The 20331-nt window shown below is 42.2% G+C and overlaps 1 protein-coding gene across 1 annotated transcript; it reads left to right on the plus strand.

Moving 5' to 3' along the window:
- The first annotated feature begins 13565 nt into the window (after positions 1-13565).
- Positions 13566-20035, plus strand: LOC119646895 (ubiquitin-like-specific protease ESD4). The gene is made up of 4 exons (XM_038047554.1): positions 13566-13617; positions 17012-17241; positions 18830-19175; positions 19386-20035. The coding sequence occupies exons 1-4, from the start codon at positions 13566-13568 to the stop codon at positions 20033-20035; spliced, it is 1278 nt and encodes a 425-aa protein (XP_037903482.1).
- The last annotated feature ends 296 nt before the right edge of the window (positions 20036-20331 follow it).

Consider the following 20331-nt stretch of genomic DNA (forward strand, 5'->3'; position numbering starts at 1 on the left):
CGCTCTTGCCCACTCTGCTCCGCTTCTTATCTTGTTCGACTTCGTCTTGAGATCAGTTGCGTTTTAGAGCGATGGGCTTCGCCTTCTGCTCGTCAGCCCGGCGTTTGCTGTTGTATTCATCAACAATCGCCTGGTATTTAGCGAGGTCTTTTTCATCCCGCTCGTCGACAGTACCGGCCTCCTTATTCTTGGCAATCTTGCCGAGAATATGCATGGCCTTCTGGTACTGGCTCTTGAGCAGGACACCCGTGGACCTTCGCTTCTTAGCCGGTTTCCGGCGACCGACATTCTTGTCGGTTTTCGCTTTCGAGGGATCCCCCGACGCTAAGGGCTTCGGGTCAGTAGTACTATGTCTGGTACTCGCTACACCCAGCCTGAGGGCAGTGGGTTCCAGGCTGGAAGCCACTAGTCCGTCTGACGCTTCGCTCCGGGAGGTCCCTGCGGTTGATTTCAGCACAACGGTGCTACGGCTGGCGCCGAGTGTACTGCTCTCGACGGCCACTGTCTCCTGGCTGGAGGCCAACAGCTCGTTCTCCGATGATGCGCCTGGCATCATCGCCTCCTCTTCTATCGTCGTTTTGGTTTTTTTGTTAATTGAGTCCATGTCTTGGTCCCACGAGTAGTCCGGGAAGAATGTCCACCCTAGCTGGCCAGGCCACCAGGGTAACGGTCTTATTTGAAACTGAAGGTGCCCAAGGTATTCAGAGTTTGCATACTAAAGACCAAGCTCCCCATTGGCCACGCAGCCCTCGGCGTATGCTGTTCCACCTTGGCTTAGGGTCCTATTAGCACCTTCTCCGGTGCAGGGAGAACGATCCCCGGGCTGTTGCTCCAGTCCATCCCCCCGCCAGATCTACTTGCCCCTAACACATGACCAGCAGACAAGCAGATCCTCGTCAGTTGGATGAGCCTACTCCCAGCCCGGCCACCACGCGGAAGTCGTGTGAGGACTTGCCTAATTATGCAACTTTAACCTGAAGCATAATCAGACCAGGCCGCCGATGACGTCAGACTCGCATCAGGATGCAATGGTAAACCACTCTACCGGAAAGATAAATGACTAAATCTCGCCTCTGTCTAGGCCTGCCTTAATAAGGAACTCCAGACATCCCGGTTTCGCGCCGAGATTCACCAATTCGATATCCCCAAATTAGGCAAGGTCTGCCTCGTCTTCTTTTTCTGCCATAGATATTGCCTTTATAGACTTTCCGGGCTGGGTCATCCTCATCCATACGGATTAAGTGACCCAATCACCGCAACACGTTAAACCGGATTTTATCCACAACCTGACAGTCGTGGTGTCGCTTATAGATTTCATCGTTATAGAGGCTACGGAATCGTCCATCTGCATATAAGGGGCAAAAAATTCTTCGGAGGAGTCTTCTTTCGGACGCGGCCAAGAGTTCGCAATTTTTCTTGCTAAGAACCCCCCAAGGAATACATAAAGACTGGTAAGATCATGGTCTTGTACGGTAAGGGACACTACGGTGAGACGTTTCGAGCGGAACAGTTTTTGTAAGCTGAAATATACTCTGTTGGCTGCCTACAACCGCGCGCGGATTTCATCGTCATAGCTGTTATCAATTGTAATTTAACCCTGACCCTAGATAGGAGAAAGTATCAACGGTCTCAAAGTTATAGTCTCCTATCTTTATTGTTCTTGTTTGACTAGTGCGATTCGATGTTGCTCCTTCTTTGTTTTTTTTTGGCGTAGACGTTGCCACCATCTATTTCGTCTTGCTTTCATTGATATGCAGCCCAAGATATCGCGCCTACTCGATCTGGATAAAAATAGACTGTACATCTCGGGTTGTTCTTCCAATATTGTCAATATCGTCAGCATAGACCAGTAGTTGGGTGAACCTGAAGAGAATGGTGCCTCTTTCAATAAAATATCCATCGCGGATCACTTTTTCCAGGGCAAGGTTAAAGAGAACGTATGATAGGGCATCCCCTTGTCTTAGACCGTTGTTGATGTTGAATGGTCTCGAGAGTGACAGTGCTGATATTATTCAGCCTCGCTCATTAGTCAGGGTCAGATGCTCCTTCAACTTTTCAAGTTCACAGACCTGTTGATTCTCCCAGGCTTCTTTTTCCGTCTCTGAAGTCGCTTCTCCACGCTACGATCATTTCCCCCTTATAGGTGTTGCGGAGGACTGTGTTGTGAATGGCTTCGGTGTTAACTCTCACCTGATTGTCAAAATGGATTTTAGGTGGTGTTGTAATTCGAGCTCGGAGCACCATGCCAACGAGATAGTGGTCCGAGACTATATTGGCTCCCCTATATGTTCTGCCATTCATCACGGCTGAGAGGTGGCAGCGTTCAATCATCACGTGGTCAATTTTGGATTGAAAGTGGTCTCGTCTGCAGAAACCCATGTATGATTGTGGATCACTTTCCACGTAAGCTAGGTACTTCCAACAACCGTTTCGTGTGATACTACCAACTGAATAGTCCGCAGTCAATTATCATTGGTATCCTTATGTAAGCCGACGTATTGCCTGAATATGGACTCCGTCCCTACTTGATTGTTGAAATCTCAAAGTATGATTTTGATATCATATCTGGGACAAGCTTCAAGAGTCCGCTTAACTGCCTCGTAGAAGGTATCCTTCTCTGACTCTGCAATCTTTTCTGTAGTGTTGTGAACTTTAATGAGGCTTATATTTTTAAATTTGCCTGGCAAACGCAGAGTGCATTACCTTTCGCTTATATTTTCAAAGCCGATAACAGCAGGTTTCATTTTTTGACTGACTAAGAAACCTACTCCGAGCATATGGTTTACTGGATGCCGTTATAATATAAGGTATAGTGGCTCTTCTCCAGGAAAAAGCGGTCCCTGTCCAACGCATCTCTTGCAATGTTGTTACATCAACCTTATATTTGGATAGGGTATCGGCTAGCTGAGCAATATTCGGTCTGTACAGGGAGTGCACGTTCCATGAGAAAATCCGCAAATAGTTATTCCGTTTTCGTTGCCGGGTTCGACGTTGTAAAATCCATCCCGTCCCAGACTCCTTCCGTGGCTTCATAACCGCGGGAAATTTCTAAAATATGGTAATATACTATTATTAACTTTATTCGAGCAGACATCGAAATGGGATCTATTTTCAGGCCTAGATTTCGTATGGATGCAGCATTGTGATTTTTTTTTCAGATTTTTCGCTTGGATAGACCCTGAGAACGAGATCTGTTTCACTCGGTTTTGTGAAGTACTAATTTAGCCCTTACATTTGATACCACACACGACCATATTCCGTGAAAAGTCCATTCACATGTATGGACCCCCCTCCCCCCATGTACACGCCAAATTTCGTGACAATCAGTTCAGTCGTTTCTGAGTAAATCGGGTGCGGCAGACAGACAGAGAAACATCAAATCGATTCTAATAAAGTTTTATTTTACAAAAAACCTGAAAAACTAACGTGTAGGGGGATCGACGGAGAAGAATCAGCCCCAAGTTGATTCTCTCACCTAAGCGATGAGTGGCCCACGTCTTTCTTTCTTCTTCATGGGAGATGATATGATGGCCATGCGGCGGCCCACCCTAACCTAATTGTTCGCCCCTGCCCCTTCGAATATAATGAGGAGGAACCCTAAGTACATTGGAGGATTGACGCTTACTGCAAGAGGATTAGAGAGGAAAAAATCTCAGTCCAAAACATAATAATTGTTTGTTCGGACATGAATTCGGTCAATGTAAATACGCCGGGCGCAACACGCAATACCATTCAAAAGCTGACTTGACTTTCGTGTTTACGTTCATGCTTCTCAATCGCTCCTTCTTCCGGCTGACTTCTTCCTGTGTAGCCGCAATCATCTCTTTAAATGCAATCCAATCCCGTTCGATTTCAAAATATGTTTGATCATTTGTGTACAACTCTTTAAATCGTGAACCTCGGGCATTGAAATAAGGCGTGTTCTGCGTCCTCTGCAAAGGACACTGTTCAGTATGGCGAATCGGCCTGCCCAATTCGATAAGGGTATGTTCGATAACTACCGTGTCCGCTAAAAACATGTACTAAATCGAAAGCTACTTTGCCATGGGGTCACACGATCTATCTCCAAATATCCCATTTGATTCTGTGGATCCATATTCCTCTCTCTGACTCGTTCCATCTCTCCTGCCACTCGGTGATAACCTCCCTCCGTACGAACTACCGCTGACAGGCAGAAAATTCTCCGGTGAGATACACTCGATCATAAAAGCGTTGTCTTTCATTCGCCAGAATATCAACCGGAATTACCACTGCTGTTACGCAGGGCGCTTCGCTGGATATTGTTCGATGGGTGCATGGCATAGCCCGCAATGCAGTTGTCGGCCCTCCTTAATGCGTCACATATCCACTGCCACTTCCATCTTCGGATCACAATGCTTATGAGTGCCAGGCCAGTGCGCAGACTAAGTTCTTTGTTCGAGATAATGTCAGGCCATCGCACTCCGATGATACGAAGCAGACAGGTATTGGCGAAAGCTTGGAGCTTTAGAGTAACAGTAGAGTTCACTTTTCATGTGCTACTCCCATACAGTAACATCGCTCTCTATGGTTTTGAGTGTTGACCGACTATAAAAGACAATGAACGGCGTCTTACGGTAATGGAGACCAAGATGTTGCGTTAGCCTAGTGGCGTGACACGGTTTGATCACATCCGAAATGAGAATATCCGCGATCGTTATGGGGTTGCACCGATCGTGTGAGCGTGGTGTCTTCGATGATATGGTCACGCAATTCGTGCTAACGAGAATTCACTTGCCATGATTGGTCTGAACATCGAAGTCAATGGTAAACGGCCAAAAGGCAGGTCGAAACAACAGTGGTTTGATACGCTGGATGAGGATTTAAAAGCCCCGAGATTGCACCCAGATCAGGCATTCGATAGAGCTAAATGGCGAAACCGAACACGAGGAGCCGACCCTACTTGTGAACGGAACAAAGGCTGAACAAAAAGAAGAAGACTCCCATACAATAACATCTTGGTGTAGAGATCACTGCACGCGCAAGCGCTGTTAATGCGTCGAGCAACATCTAGTTTGGTTCCATCGTCGACAGAAACCACGATTGCTAGGTATACAAATTTATCGACGCCTTCGATGTTCTGGCCATTAATGTAGATATGTAGAGTGCGATGACCCATCAGACTGAGAACCTTGGTTTTGTCGGTGTTTATTTTCATTCAACTCCTCTCGCCTCTCTTCCTAAATCGAGAGCCATTTGGCCAAGGTCCATGGCGAGAAAGCAAATAGATGTCATCAGCGTACTCGAGGTGTTTGTGGAAAGATGTCGTCATCCATTGCTCTCTGTTAATCAAGCTTTGGAGATGTTCTTTGACGCGTTCCAGGATTATTTTAGCTAATTTATATATTATCTTTGCAACGGCATGGAGCACGCAGATACCCCTCCAATCGTTACATTGGAAGCGAGTCCCCTTCTCTGGGATCTTGATGATCATCCTCTTCTTCTACTGTCTGAGAAAGGTCTCGGATACCCTAGATTTCCGTACGAGTGGAAGCAGCAGATCTACAGTAACTGCAGGAGCAACAATAAATAACTCTGCGGGAGACCGTCAAGCCCAACGACCTTACTCCGTTTGAGTGCATTCGTGGCCGAAATGATTTCCCTTCAGCTTGGAGGAACCGTCCGTATCCGTATGGTGACTAGCTATTTCATCTACAACCGGAGGAACCTCACCGGAAGTAATACGGTTAAGAACCATGGTGAAGTATTCTTTTCACCTCTTCAGTTGTTCTTCATCGTGGATGAGAAGTCGATCGTTGACGTCCTTCATAAGATCATCGAAGGTTTCGCGACCACATGCAAGCTCCTTCGTGATGCGGAATACACTTCTAAAATTGATGGTATTTTCCACTTCACTGACCAGCGCAATAGCAAATTTTCGCGTGTCACGGCTGAATTTCTCAGAACAGCGTATAACACCCGCCATCGCAGCGGTCACTAGAGCCTTCAATTGCCTCCGTTCATGGCTCCGCTGCTAATTCCGCAGTCCCGCAAATCTTATCCCGTCTCTTCGGGAGGTGCGACAGCCTGTGTAACAAACGAAAAAAGAGAATATTTGATGGTGGCCCAATGCTCATCGATATTCTGAGGTGTGTTGCTTAATATATCTGCCGTCCTATTTGCAAAATATAATAGTTCACTCACTATCGGACGACAACTAGATCATAAAAGCAGTCGATTTTGAACTTAAGGGTCGTAGCTCTCCAAATCTGCATGAAGGGGCCGACGCAGCACGTAAGCGACCATCAGATGGTGACCCTTCTCGAGGCAGATGTCAGTGCCTCTCTTCTAACACACATCCAAGAGACAACTTCTAAATCTACTGCTGATCGCAAAGTGGTCGATCTGAATACTCGTACGGCGTCGGTCAGTTGAAACCTAACTGATCTTATGACAGGCTCTGTGCTCGAACAATGTGCCGCAAATGACGAGATGGTAGGGATCGCTTATCATCCTTGAATTGCACCGGTTTCAGAATCTTAAATTTGTTGGCAATTATCTTCAGTCTGACTCCTCTTGCAATCTTTTCCAGATCCAGAGCGTTAAGAAAATCGGTAGATACTTTTAGCGTAGTCGAATTGTTTGAGTGATCTCCCTCTTAATTTTCCTAGAATAGCTCTTACGTAGAGCATTTCAAATAAAATTCCTTTTAACGCTGTGGGTAAATACATAACTAGAAGTCGTTAAAATGCTTAGTATGTGAATTCCGCACAATATTCCACAATTATCCGCAAGTTGGTTACATCGGGGAAATCCAAACCAGAAATAGGTCTGGTCTTTGTCGAACAAATTTGACACTGTTACCTAACTCTTCTAAAATAAGGGGAGGAAGGCTCGACAGAAGGAAACTTTAGCCGCAAAGGAGAAGGGACTACAGACTTACCTGTCAGAACTTTCTCCTCTGCCTGTACCCGGCAAAACGGAAGAAAGGAAAGCTGGTAATGTAGACGGAACTGGTCTAACGCAGGAATGTGAAAACAGACCCATGCCGCCCGGACTCCGTGAACCTGGGAGGGCTTCTTTCCCACGACAACGGAAGGAACTGCGAAAGAAGGGGAAGTTTCTTGGGAATGAGGACATGGACGTTGCTACACCACCAAGTGTGGCGATATCCAGAGTAATCCGACGCAAGAAAGCGGAACTTCGACAGAAGATGAGGACAAGCTGGTAACCCCTGTGAGATCCACACTGAACCCAGCAGACTTTTCAGTTAGCGATGAAAGATCCTCGTGACCGAGGGCCTGCGTTCTAATGTCAAAATTGTTAGAGGCAACCATGCTGAGACAATTCTGTTCACAGGCCCTTGTTGCGGTCAACTTACAATACTAGGTTAATGGTAAGAGGAGAAACGTCAAATTTGCCTCTGCTTACTAACCATATGATTCTTGGTGCCCTCCTCCGACGTAGTGACGCAGAATCGGTAGTGTATGCAGAATCAGATGGCCTTGAACTTTTAATAGGTTATGATGCAAATGCTCAGCATATTGGTTGGGGCAGTAGCAAATGCAACCCTAGAAGAGTAAAGCTGTTGGATTTTATCACTTCAGCTGGTTTGATGATCGCGAACGTAGGGTGCGCGCTAAGTTCGAGAGACCAAGAAGAAATAAAGTAATTGACCTAAAAATCTGCACTTTAAACTTGTTAGAGTTGATTAGAAACTGCCGGTGTGCTAAATGAAGTCTCACTCTCAGATCACCATTACTTAGAATTTAGTCTAACTATTGCAGGCAAACAGTAATACAAAGACGGAATCCTAGGAAAACGGATTAGACGAAGTTCAATGAACTTCTTCAAACAAACCTCAAAACTAAGACCATCTTCGAAAAGTACTAATCGAGAACTTTCATTTGATATCCCACATGACTATATTCAGTGAAAAAAAATTTTACACCCCCTTTCACATGTATGGGGACCCCCCTAAATCTTATCGTACAAGGATATCACTCGCTGCATGTCTGGGCGTTCACAGCTCCCACCTTCTCACCAAATTTCGTGTCAATCGGTATAGTGGTTTCTGAGAAAAGCGCGTGTGACAGACAGACAAACAGACATTGAGTTGATTTTAATAAGGTTTTGTTTTGCAAACAAATAAAATATTTGGGAGTTACTCTAGACAGGAAGCTTTTGAAACAAATATGTAGAGATAAAGATGAAACGAACTCTATTATCTTATGGGCTGTGTAGGCGGACCTTTCCCTCGACATGGGGACTTATGCCTCAGGTAGTAATGTGCAACTTGCAACCCTCGGATTTGTTTATTCAGAGCACTGCAATGAGAGCAGATCATAAATTAATTCAATTAGATTTATGGGAAAACAATGAACGTGGGGACACAGAGCATTGGAAGAGTCATTGGAAGAACTGAATCTAATTTTCGCAAAACCTTCCGATTATCAGATCCCCATACATCTGTTTGATGGAAGATATGATGTTATCTCGAAACGGAGAAAAAACTGGGACGAACCAGAAGAATGCGTGTCACGATATACCGACATCTTCGACACCGATGGCTCAAAAACAGTGCGGGTATCTAAAGCAGGAGTCTACCTCTCGAATAAAAACGAGAAGTGGATTTTTCCTTTGGGACAATACACAATGGTCTTTCAGGCTGAAGTGTATGTGATCCTAAGGGCGGCAACCTGGATGATTGACGAGTGGTTGAAGGGCAGGCGCAACGGAATCTGTAGCGATAGTCAAGAAGCATTGAAGGCATTGAGTAGTACTTCGATTACTTCAAAAATCGTTCAGAAATGTAGAAACTGATTGAATTCTGTTTCGAGTGGATTTACTCTGGGTAACTGGTCATTGTGGTGTAGAGGGAAATGAAATTTCAGACGCCTTAGCAAAAGAGGCTTCAACTTTCCCCATGCCCGGGCCGGAACCAGCAATTGGGGTGTCGGTAGCATTAGCTGATGCTACTATCAAAAACTGGAAACAAGATGAGAAGCAGACAGGAGGCGAAGCCTTAATGCTGCTAGACAGACCAAACTTTTCCTGTCAGAACCAAACAAACACACTGCAAAGTTTATCCTGTCGAAAAGCAGGAAGATGCGCAGAAGTATTGTTGACATTCTTCATCATCATCATCAACGGCGCAACAACCGGTATCCGGTCTAGGCCTGCCTTAATAAGGAACTCCAGGCATCCCGGTTTTGCGCCGAGGTCCACCAATTCGATATCCCTAAAAGCTGTCTGGCGTCCTGACCCACGCCATCGCTCCATCTTAGGCAGGGTCTGCCTCGTCTTCTTTTTCTACCATAGATACTGCCCTTATAGACTTTCCGGGTGGGATCATCCTCATCGATACGAATTAAGTTTCCGAGGAATACATGAGGACTGGCAAGATCATAGTCTTGTGCAGTAAGAGCTTTGACCCTATGATGATGATGAATAGGCTCTGTTGGCTGACAACCACCGTGCGCGGATTTCCTCATCGTAGCTGTTATCGGTTGTGATTTTCGACCCTAGATAGGAGAAATTGTCAACGGTCTCAAAGTTGTAGTCTCCTATCCTTATTCTTCTTCGTGTTTGACGAGTGCGGTTTGATGTTGTTGGTTGATTTGTCTTCGGTGCTGACGTTGCAACCATATATTTTGTCTTGCCTTCATTGATGTGCAGCCCAATATCTCGCGCCAATTGCCGCCTGCTCGATCAGGATGAAGGCAGTTTGCACGTCTCGGGTGGTTCTTCCCATGATGTCGATATCGTCAGCATAGGCCAGTAGTTGGGTGGACTTGAAGAGGATCGTACTTCTTGCATTTACCTCAGCATTGTCGAGGGCCAGGTTAAAGAGGACGCATGATAGGGCATCCCCTTGTCGTAGACTGTGGTTGATGTCGAATGTTCTTGAGAGTGATCCTGCTGCTTTTATCTGGCCTCGCATATTGGTCAGGGTCAGCCCAGTCAGTCTTACTAATTTGGTCGGGATACCGAATTCTCTCATGGCCGTGTATAGTTTTACCCTGGCTATGCTATCATAGGCGGCTTTAAAGTCGATGAATAGATGGTGCAACTGTGTTCCATATTCCAACAGTTTTTCCATCGCTTGCCGCAGAGAGAAAATCGGATCTGTTGCTGATTTGCCTGGAGTGAAGCCTCTTTGGTATGGGCCAATGATGTTCTGGGCGTATGGGGCTATCCAGCCTAGCAAGATAGTGGAGAATGTCTTATAGATGGTACTCAGCAACGTGATACCTCTATAATTGCTGCCCTGTGTGATATCTCCCTTTTTATGTATGAGACAGATAATGCCTCGTTGCCAATCGTCAGGCATTGATTCGCTGTCCCATACCTTGAGCACAAGTTGATGAACCACTTGGTGTAACTGGTCGCCTCCATATTTAACCAATTCGGCTGTAATTCCATGGGCTCCTGGCGACTTATGATTTTTTACCCGATGAATTGCACGGACTGGTTCTCCTAAACTTGGTGGTGGCAGTATTTGTCCGTCGTCTTCAGTTGGCGGAGCCTCCAACTCGCCGATGTTCCGGTTGTTCAGCAGCTCATCAAAATACTCAACCCATCGCTCTAATATCCCCATTCTGTCCGAAATCAGATTTCCCTCTTTGTCTCGGCAGGATGAGCATCGAGGTGTAAAACTTTTGGTAAAACTTCCGCGCCTGGTGCAGTTGCTCCCTGTACTTTTCTAGTTCACAGACTTGTTAGTTCTCCCAGGCTTCCTTTTTCCGTCTGTGAAGTCACTTCTCCGCTCGACGGAGTTCGTGATAAGTCTCTGCGCGTGCCCGCATTCTTTGAGAATTCAACATTACTCGGTATGCGGCATTCTTCCGTTCCGTTGCTAGTTTACATTCATCGTCAAACCAGCCGTTTCAACTCCTTTTGCGGCTGGGGTCAAGTATGTTTGTGGCCGTATCCATGATAACGTTCTTCAGGTGATTGTGGAGATCATTTGTTGATGCTTCATCTCCAGGTCCTCTGTTGACTGCAGTTATTGCGGCATCCATTTCCCTCTTATAGGTGTCGCGGAGGACTGTCTTGTGGATGGCTTCAGTGTTCACTCTCACCTGATTGTCAGAGTGGAATCTAGGTGGTATTGTTATTCGAGCTCGGAGCACCATGCCAACGAGATAGTGATCCGAGTCTATATTGGCCCCCCTATATGTTCTGACATTCATCAAGGCTGAGAGGTGGCGGTGTTCGATCAACACGTGGTCAATTTGGTTGAAAGTGACCCCGTCTGGAGAGGCCCACGTGTGTTTGTGGACCGCTTTCCGCGCAAACCAGGTACTTCCAACAACCATTTCGTGTGACCCTGCTAATTGAGTAATTCGCAGTTATCATTTGTATTTGCGTGTAAGCTATGGGAGCCAACGTATCGCCTGAATGCGGGCTCCGACCTTACTTGGCTGTTAAAATCCCCAAGTATGATTTTGATATCATATCCGGGACAGGCTTCGAGGATTCGTTCTACTGCCTCGTAGAAGGTATCCTTCTCCGACTCTGCAGTTTCCTCTGTAGGGGCGTGAACGTTAATGAGGCTTATATTTCTAAAATTGGTATAGTTTGTCCTGTTTTTAGGTGCGGGAGACTCGCCTTCATCCTTCTCCGTCTGCAGCTTTTCGTTAAGAAAGAGCTCCCAGCGGTCACCACGTGGAGGTGGAGATAGGGTGTGGTCGTAGAGCTGTGGGTGTTGGTTCAGCAGGCATTTCCCAGGTTTTATGCTCCATCGTGGGTACCAATCCACGTTTCGCCCCGGGATCTATTCTACCCTTTGACCACCCTATACTACCCTTTCTACACCGATGGCTCAAAAACAGTGCGGTTATCCAAAGCAGGAGTCTACCTCTCGAATAAAAACGAAAAGTGGGCTTTTCCTTTGGGACAATACTCAATAGTCTTTCAGGCTGAAGTGTATGTGATCCTAAGGGCGGCAACCTGGATGATTGATGAGTGGTTGAAGGGCAGGCGCAACGGAATCTGTAACGATAGTAAAGATGCATTGAAGGCATTGAGTAGTGCTTTGATTACTTCAAAAATCGTTCAGGAATGTAGAAACCGATTGAATTCTAATTTCTAGATTCAATACAGTTGATTTACTCTGGGTACCTGGTCATTGTGGTGTAGAGGGAAATGAAATTTTGGATGCCTTAGCAAAAGAGGCTTCAACTTTCCCAATCCCGGGCCGGAACCAGCAATTGGGGTGTCGGTAGCATTAGCTGATGCTACTATCAAAAACTGGAAACAAGATGAGAAGCAGACAGGAGGCGAAGCCTTAATGCTGCTAGACAGACCAAACTTTTCCTGTCAGAACCAAACAAACACACTGCAAAGTTTATCCTGTCGAAAAGCAGGAAGTCTTGCAGAAGTATTGTGGGCATTCTGACAGGCCATAATCCACTAGTTGGGGATACGTTCAGAATAGGAATGATCCAAAATGATACGTGTGGAAGTGGAATCCACGTAACATAACATCAAACATCAGATTTTCGGTGCTGATGTGTTTCAACTGCAGCGGGTAGCATCATCCTGCGATACATAAACGAATCCGGGATATTCCGTTAGACGAGGAATCGAGTATAATAGACCACTAAGGTCTGAGTGTGGCTTTGCCTCTCCCCCAACTCAAACATTTCATTTCTTCCTAGGGCAAAGACAACTCGTCAGAAGCTGCCTCACCTGTCCTTAGCTCTATCTTGGAGCGTAAGCTGCCGGGCTTCGTAATTGAAATCGATATATCCATTAAAATTAATGTCAATTGTTACCCAAAGTTAATTCAAGGATTCAAGATGGACACGCCACAGATCTCTTAACCTTATACACATACATCCATCTATGATATTCCTAATTAAAATTCAGCAGAAAGTTCTAATATCTTTATTAAAACAGACAAATTTCAAGTTTTCAAAGAGGATATCAAAACAATAACATACAAAACTATCTCTCTTTGCTAAATCTACTGTACCTCACAATATCTTAATTTGTTACGAAATTGTATTTAGTCTGTGTTTATAAATCTAAATTAAGCTCATCTGGTAAGAGAATTGGTCAAATAGCAAAAAACTCAATGTCGTCTTGAATGACCTTTAACAAATATGTAAGTTGGGAACTTATCTTCGTTGATATTCCCTATTTAAACTTTGACATACTGTAGATGAGGGTTCCAGTTCAGTAATGATGAAATTCAACTTTTTTTTCATAAATGGACATCAATCTGGCCAATTTAATTCAACCTTAATAAATAATTTGATTGCATGAAATTGTGGAGGTGCTAGCACCAGTTCTGATGGTTTCCTTGTGAAGGCCGCATCCCCTTCACGCAGCAAACATCGAAGTTCATTCGAAGTAAACCTAAATATTATTACAATAAAATGTTAATGAGGCGATGATTATAAAAAAGAAATAACAAATAAAAATTTTAGACTGATAATAGAATGCGTAAATAAAAGCCAAGAAATACATAGGAACCTTGTAGAACTGATAATCGAACTTGAAATAAGTGATAATAAGGGAAAGTGGTTTTGAAAAACGTAAGATGCATATGGCGAATTTTGGAATAAAATAGTTTTCTTCTCTTAGAAAAATAGAAAATGGGTTGCTTGATGGGAGATTCCATAGCATTGATAAAGATAGAAAGTACAAGTAAGGGAAAAATGGAGACTACTAAGAGAAGCAGTTTTATGATTAAAAGTAGAATTGTCGGCGTTATCTAGTTTCCTTTCCTTTTCTCTCGCGTATTATATTTTATATAGAGATCGATTTAGCAGAAATGCTTTGCGGCTGCCTCCAAGACTTCCCGAGATGCTTCCACTTCTCCTCCACTTTTCTTCCCTATGTATTTCTTGGGCGGCCAAATTGTCAGCCATCTTGGGATATGAGATTTCTCTGCAGCGATCGTGATGTCGCCCCTTATTGCATGACCTATCCAATGCCACTTCCACCCTCTCATCAATACCTCCAAGGGTAACTGGCCTGTGTGTCAACCCAGTTTTTTGTTCGAAATTGTATTATATCATTATCAGTGTACTCAGATGGCATATTGCAGACAAGTGTTAATGAAACCTTGGAGCCTTTAGATAATAATGGTGGTGACTTTCTATATGTTACTAACATATAGCAGGACAGAAGGAACAGCAGGAAAGCACAGAACAGTCACAACTTACTCTTGGTGTTGAGATAACATTTATAGATTATAATGCGTCGAGCGACATCCAGTTCGATGATAGTTATTAGTTTCTCGGGAATATCCCTCTTGCGTAACGCACTCCAGATACACTTCCTGTTCATGGTTTCGAAAGCCTTCTGGGTTTTCCCGCGAAAAATGAGCCAAACGCTCCAAAAAAATTGTAGTCGGTTGGCGGAAGGTTCGGTAAACATGGTGGATGAGGCAGAGTCTCATACTGCAATTCGTTCAACTTTTGAACAGTTGTCCTGGATATGTGAAGGAGTATCACAGCATCTCTGTTGACTAATCTCAGCCGTTGAATAGTCCATTTTTAGTGCATTTCCTCGAGTTGGGCACAGTATTTCTGTACACTTATAGTTTCCCCAGGTGCCAAAAAAGAATCGTGGATAATTCCAGCTGTAGACCACCAAACAGTCACCATTACCTTCTTCGGATAGAGGCTCGGTTTCTGCATATGCTTCCGTGGCTCATCAGCATCTAGCCATTGTGATGATCGGCGACGATTGTCGTATAATATCCACTTTTCATCGCATGTCACTATTTAGTGAAAAAAGGGATCGCTTCTGTCGCAGACGAATAAAGAACTGCAAATTTCCATTCGAAGCGCCCTGTTTTGCTCCGTAAGGGCATCCCATTTGTCGAGCTTTTTCACATTTCCAAGTTGTTGCAAATCCCGGGAAACTGTCGAATAGTGTACGCCCAGTTTCTCTGCAATGTCTCTCACAGACTGCCGTGTGCCGGATTCTGCTAACAAACCCACCTCGTCGTTGTCAATCGATGGTCCTGCATGTCCGCGTGGCACATTTTGAAGGTTTACGACGCCTGACCGGAATTTTGGGAACTACCGCCACGTGGTTCGTTCGCTTACCGTATCAGCTCCAAATGCGCTGTTAATGTTCCTGGTCACCTCCGCTGCTTTATGTCCGAGTTTGAACTCATACAGAAAAAGTATACGTTCTTGGCTCTTTTCCACCCTTTTTTCCTTTTTATTCACTGTTATCACAAGGATGGTCAAAACTGAAATGACTCCTTGATTAAGTGTATGAGTATTTGCACTTCATTATCCGACACCAACAGCGCCAGGTGGTTTGCTACAGCAAAATCGGAACTAACTTCACTTCATTGCCAAATCGGCCATTTCATGTCCAACGAACCCCTCTTCAACTGTCGCACTCACTTCTAGGATATGATTTGAATCCTCAGGATTTTCGTATCAGTGAAAGTAGCATTGCCAGGGATGAATAGTTATGCCGGAAGATTACCAAGCCCATCGGCTTTAAGCGATTTGAGTACATTGATCGTCGGATGTGATACAGTTGAGAATCGTAATAAAGTGCTCCTTCCACATATTCAGTTGCTCGTCATCGTTAATGGGAAGTTGACCTCAAGGTATTATAACAACTTTGAAAGATTTGCAATCACAAGCAAGTTCTTTGATGATCCGGTATACGGTTCTGAAATCATTACTATCTGCGGCAGCTTCTGTTTGCCTCACCAGCACTATCACTAATTCCCTTTTGTTAAGCTCAACTTCCTGAAAATTGACATGATATTGGAGTCTGAGCGGGTCAACCTGCCCATCATTTGCCATCGATTGGCCCTTAAATCCCTTCCGTTCATCGACTGGCTTCCATAACTCTGTAGTCAACCAAATATTTTGACGCCCCTCCGAGAAGTGACCGACAACCTTACTAGCCTCCGGAAATAAATAATGTTTATTCATTTTATGTGCCATCTGATCAGTACGGTGGCTCTCCCAATGTCGCTGTTAAATCTGGGGGCTCGCCAACCATGCGTGAATCGGCGGCAAATGACCGTTAGATGGAGATTCCCTTCCTGGCCGATTTCAGCGCCTCTCTTGTTACACACATCCAGAAGACAACAAATAAATCTACTAAGAGATTAGATTTTTGTCTGGTACTTGTAATCTAGTCTCAAATTGATAGGGGTAGCTTCCTCCAAACTACAATTTTCAGTTTTAAATATATATTTCGAGACCGACTTACCCGTTTGTACTAATGAGTCTACTACTGATCACAAAATGGTAAATTTGATTGGTTGTTCGGTATCGGTTAGTTGACACCTAACTCACCTTATGGTAAGTTCGAACAATGTGTCACCAATGACGAGTCGGAGCAAGCAACAGACATCCACAAACCTCTCGCCAGTATCTTCACGGCCACCCAGGCTGTCCTTCCATATCACATATTCGAGTAAGGTGTTGTTAGAACCGAGTAATGTGTTGTTAGAGCCGGGTAAAAAGTGGTTAAAATACAGCTTGTCAGTCAGACCTCCCATTGTGATCGAAATGTCACCTTTAGGAAGCCTCTCCTCTACTGCGTGTAAGTGTTCATAGAAAGCATCCTTCTTGAATATATGAGAAATCTCCGATGTCTAGCACTGTACAATTGTGATACGCCTTAACCTGGACCGAAATCATGCAGTCAGTATCCTATCAGAAATGAGATCCCCTGCAGAAGCCGTCAGTAACAATCCGACACCGGCTTTTCAAAGTACAAAACTGCACTGTGACAAGGAGGACATGAGTAGTCTCCTGAGTCCCACCATCCTACTTCGCTTAGACCCAAAATGTCTAGCATACATCACTGGAATCCCTCTCTCAAGTTGAAGAAAACAAGCGGAGGCCCTCGATACCGTTGTTAGGAATATGCGCACATTCCATGGCGTTGTTGAAGTTTCCATAGAAGTAAGGATTCGAAATTTACAGGTTGCTTCACGATGTTGAGCAGAACCCCCGCACATCGTATCGTCAACGAGCTCAGCAATCTGACTTTTCTTCAACGGCTATGGAATATTTTAAAGATTGATTTTTAATTGTTACCATACAAGATGCAAATCGCCTAACCTGGTTAGAGGAAGCATCAGCACTACTTCAGTTAGTTCAACCTGAAGCACAACAATCATACGTCCTGCGACTAATCCTTTATAAACTACAAGGCGAAGCTAGAAGTGTAGCACAAAACATTCCTAATCCGACATGGAAAACCATTAGACATATCCTCGTAACAACGTTTGGAGTAAACGAAACTTATGGAACATTAGTAAATAGAATACATGAAGTAAGTTCTAGAAATATAGACGATGCCTTCCATAATTTAAATAAATTACTTAATAAACTCAATACAAAATTTGTGCTATATCCTCAAAGGGAATTACATTTGGAGTCCAATTCAATTAGAAACGAGAACTTAGTCCTGAATAAATTTAAATCTCTTTTGCCCGGATATAAGGCATACTCTTGATCTAGCGAAAGGCTTTCATCAAATTGAGATCAGCGAACATGATCGCCACAAAACAGCCTTTTCTACTTCAAAGGACACTACGGGTTTAATCGCATGCCCTTCGGACTGAAAAATGTACCTGCAACTTTGCAGCGTAGGATCAACGAAATCCTTCGAGAACACGTAAATAAAATATATATAATATATTTGGACGATATTTTAATTATTGCCATTTCACTTCAAGAAATGGAAGTAAACATTCGAAATTAAATATTTTTCGACATTGGAAAAATATAAACTTAAAGTACAGATAGACAAATGTAAATTCTTCACGAAACCTACAGAATATCATGGACACGTTTTAACAGCACAGGGAATAGAACCCAATCCAAATAAAATTAATACTATCAAAAATCTTAAAGTTCCTACTACAGTCAAACAAATTAAATCATTCTTGGGTATAACAGGTTATTACGGCAAATTCACAAATAATTATGCGTCCCATCCCCCCTTAAAAAAGGATAATCAAATAAATATCGAAGACCCATAATATGTTGTAGCCTTCGAAAAACTGAAAGAGCTACTAACAAATTACCTCGTTCTAAAGTATCCTGATTTTAAACAAAAATTTGTCTTAACAACAGACGCTTCAAATAGGGCAATAGGAAAAGGAAGATCAAAACGACTTCATATCCATTAGCACGAGAATCATCAGCACCCATAAAATACAAATAATAATTGTAGAGAAAAAACAAAAAGAAAGTCAAATCGTCAATAAAAAAAAGACGAATATTAATCGATCAGAGCGATATAAATTCAGGAAATGCTATAATAGATATACTTCGATGTTATATCTCAGAAAAAGTAACAATTGGTATATATTGTGAATTAAATGATCATCAATGGAATAAAGTCCAACTTCAAATCGTCAGTCTTTATTCAAATAATAAAAATTTAAAGTTTATAAAATGTACTAAATGAGCAACAGATCTAACAAGTAACGAACAATGTTATAACAAAATCAGAGAAATATATGAAAATACAAACCACAGAGCAATAGTAGAAAACTATGCTGAAATCAAAGACAAGTTTTACTACAACGGAATTCTTAAATTAATAACAAAATACATAAATAATTGTGTCATATGTAACAAGGTCAAGTACGACCGAAAACCGATAAAACCCCAGTTTCTAATTTCTGAAACCCCTAGAGATATCAATGAAATTATACACATAGATGTATTTATAATTAACGGTAGATATTTCTTTACTACCATAGATAAATTTTCCAAACACTTATACGTAAAAGAAACCACCGATAAAAATGTTATAACTTTTATTCAATTAATACGCGAAAGGAATCCAAATTTAGGTAAACGACAGAAAATATTTGCAGATAACGAACTTAATATGATTAACATTAAAGAATATTAACATTGAAATACATTTTACTTCATCGAAATCACACGCGGGAAATTCCGACAAGAATAGATGTCATAAAACCCTTTTGGAACAAATAAGAATTCTAATTCAAACTAAATCAACCTCAAACATTAGCGAACAAGTATTAAAAGCAGTAGAACATTACAATAATACAATACATTCTACAATACAAACAAAACCTATAAACGTACAATATGGAAAAATAGAAAAATCTAAATTAGATAAAACATTAAATGATAAAAAACTAAAATGGATTGAATATTACAATAAAACTAGAGAACCCATATCAGAAATCGAAAACGGAAAAGTGTACATAATAAACTATGAAAGTGAGAGATACAAGGAGAAACCAAAATTCAGAAAAGTAGAAATAACTCACGACGAAAACAAAAACATATTTACAAATAAAAATAAGTATAATACTAAATAAAACTAAAATCCATACGAGCAGAATAAAAAGAATAAAGAAATATAATAATAAACAAATACAGAAAACAGTAATAGAAAAGGATAACGCTAATCTAACAATTGAACAACAGCAAATAATCGACAACGTTTTATTATAAAAACAAATACGGATAATTCAATCGTAACAACTAAATATAACTTAAACATTACAAAAAAGGACATTGAGACCTTAACGGACAACAATTGGTTAAACGATCAAATAGTAAACTTCTACTTGAACTTAATAGCAGACGATAATACCAAAAAACTTAATCAATCTAAAATCCACGTAATGAACACATTCTTATTGCCAATACTAAAAACCTCCGGATACAACGCAATCAAGAGATGGACGAGAAAAGTCAATATATTCTTATACGGCCTCATAATAATACCTGCACATCAAAACAATAATCATTGGACTTTAGCAATCATAGATTTGAAAAACCAAACAATAAAAATATATGATTCATTAGGAAACAACGACGGTAGCACACCAAAATTACTTTGCGAATATCTAGAAAAAGTATCCTTAGATAAACTTCACAATCCTTTCAATACTTCCAACTTTACAATAGTAAACGAAAAGAATATCCCTGCACAGAATAATAATAATGACTGTGTAGTCTTTGTTTGTACATTTGCGAAATATGTAGCTAAAAATAAAACAATAAAGAAAAGAATAATATTACAAATAGTTCAACAATCACGAGATAATAAAAAATATGAACCAACAGATTAAAATTAACAACGTATTCCAAAACAACATTCATAAAATTATGCTCAATATTAATCAAACAAATAAAATATTTCAACAATTCTCAGAAAACGTCAATAACTTGGCCGCTCAAACAAATAAACTAGTAATTAAAATACAACTCAATCAAAACCTCGACTCAAGAAAGGACGAAATAGAAAAAATAATGGATAATATTAATTCAGCAAAATCGGGACTAATGTCACATTCTATTTTAACAAAAGACGATATCTCAGACCTAAACATTTCCTTTGATGAACTTAAAGACATACTATACATGT

Source organism: Hermetia illucens, chromosome 1, assembly GCF_905115235.1.
Source record: "Hermetia illucens chromosome 1, iHerIll2.2.curated.20191125, whole genome shotgun sequence".
Lineage (NCBI taxonomy): Eukaryota > Metazoa > Arthropoda > Insecta > Diptera > Stratiomyidae > Hermetia > Hermetia illucens.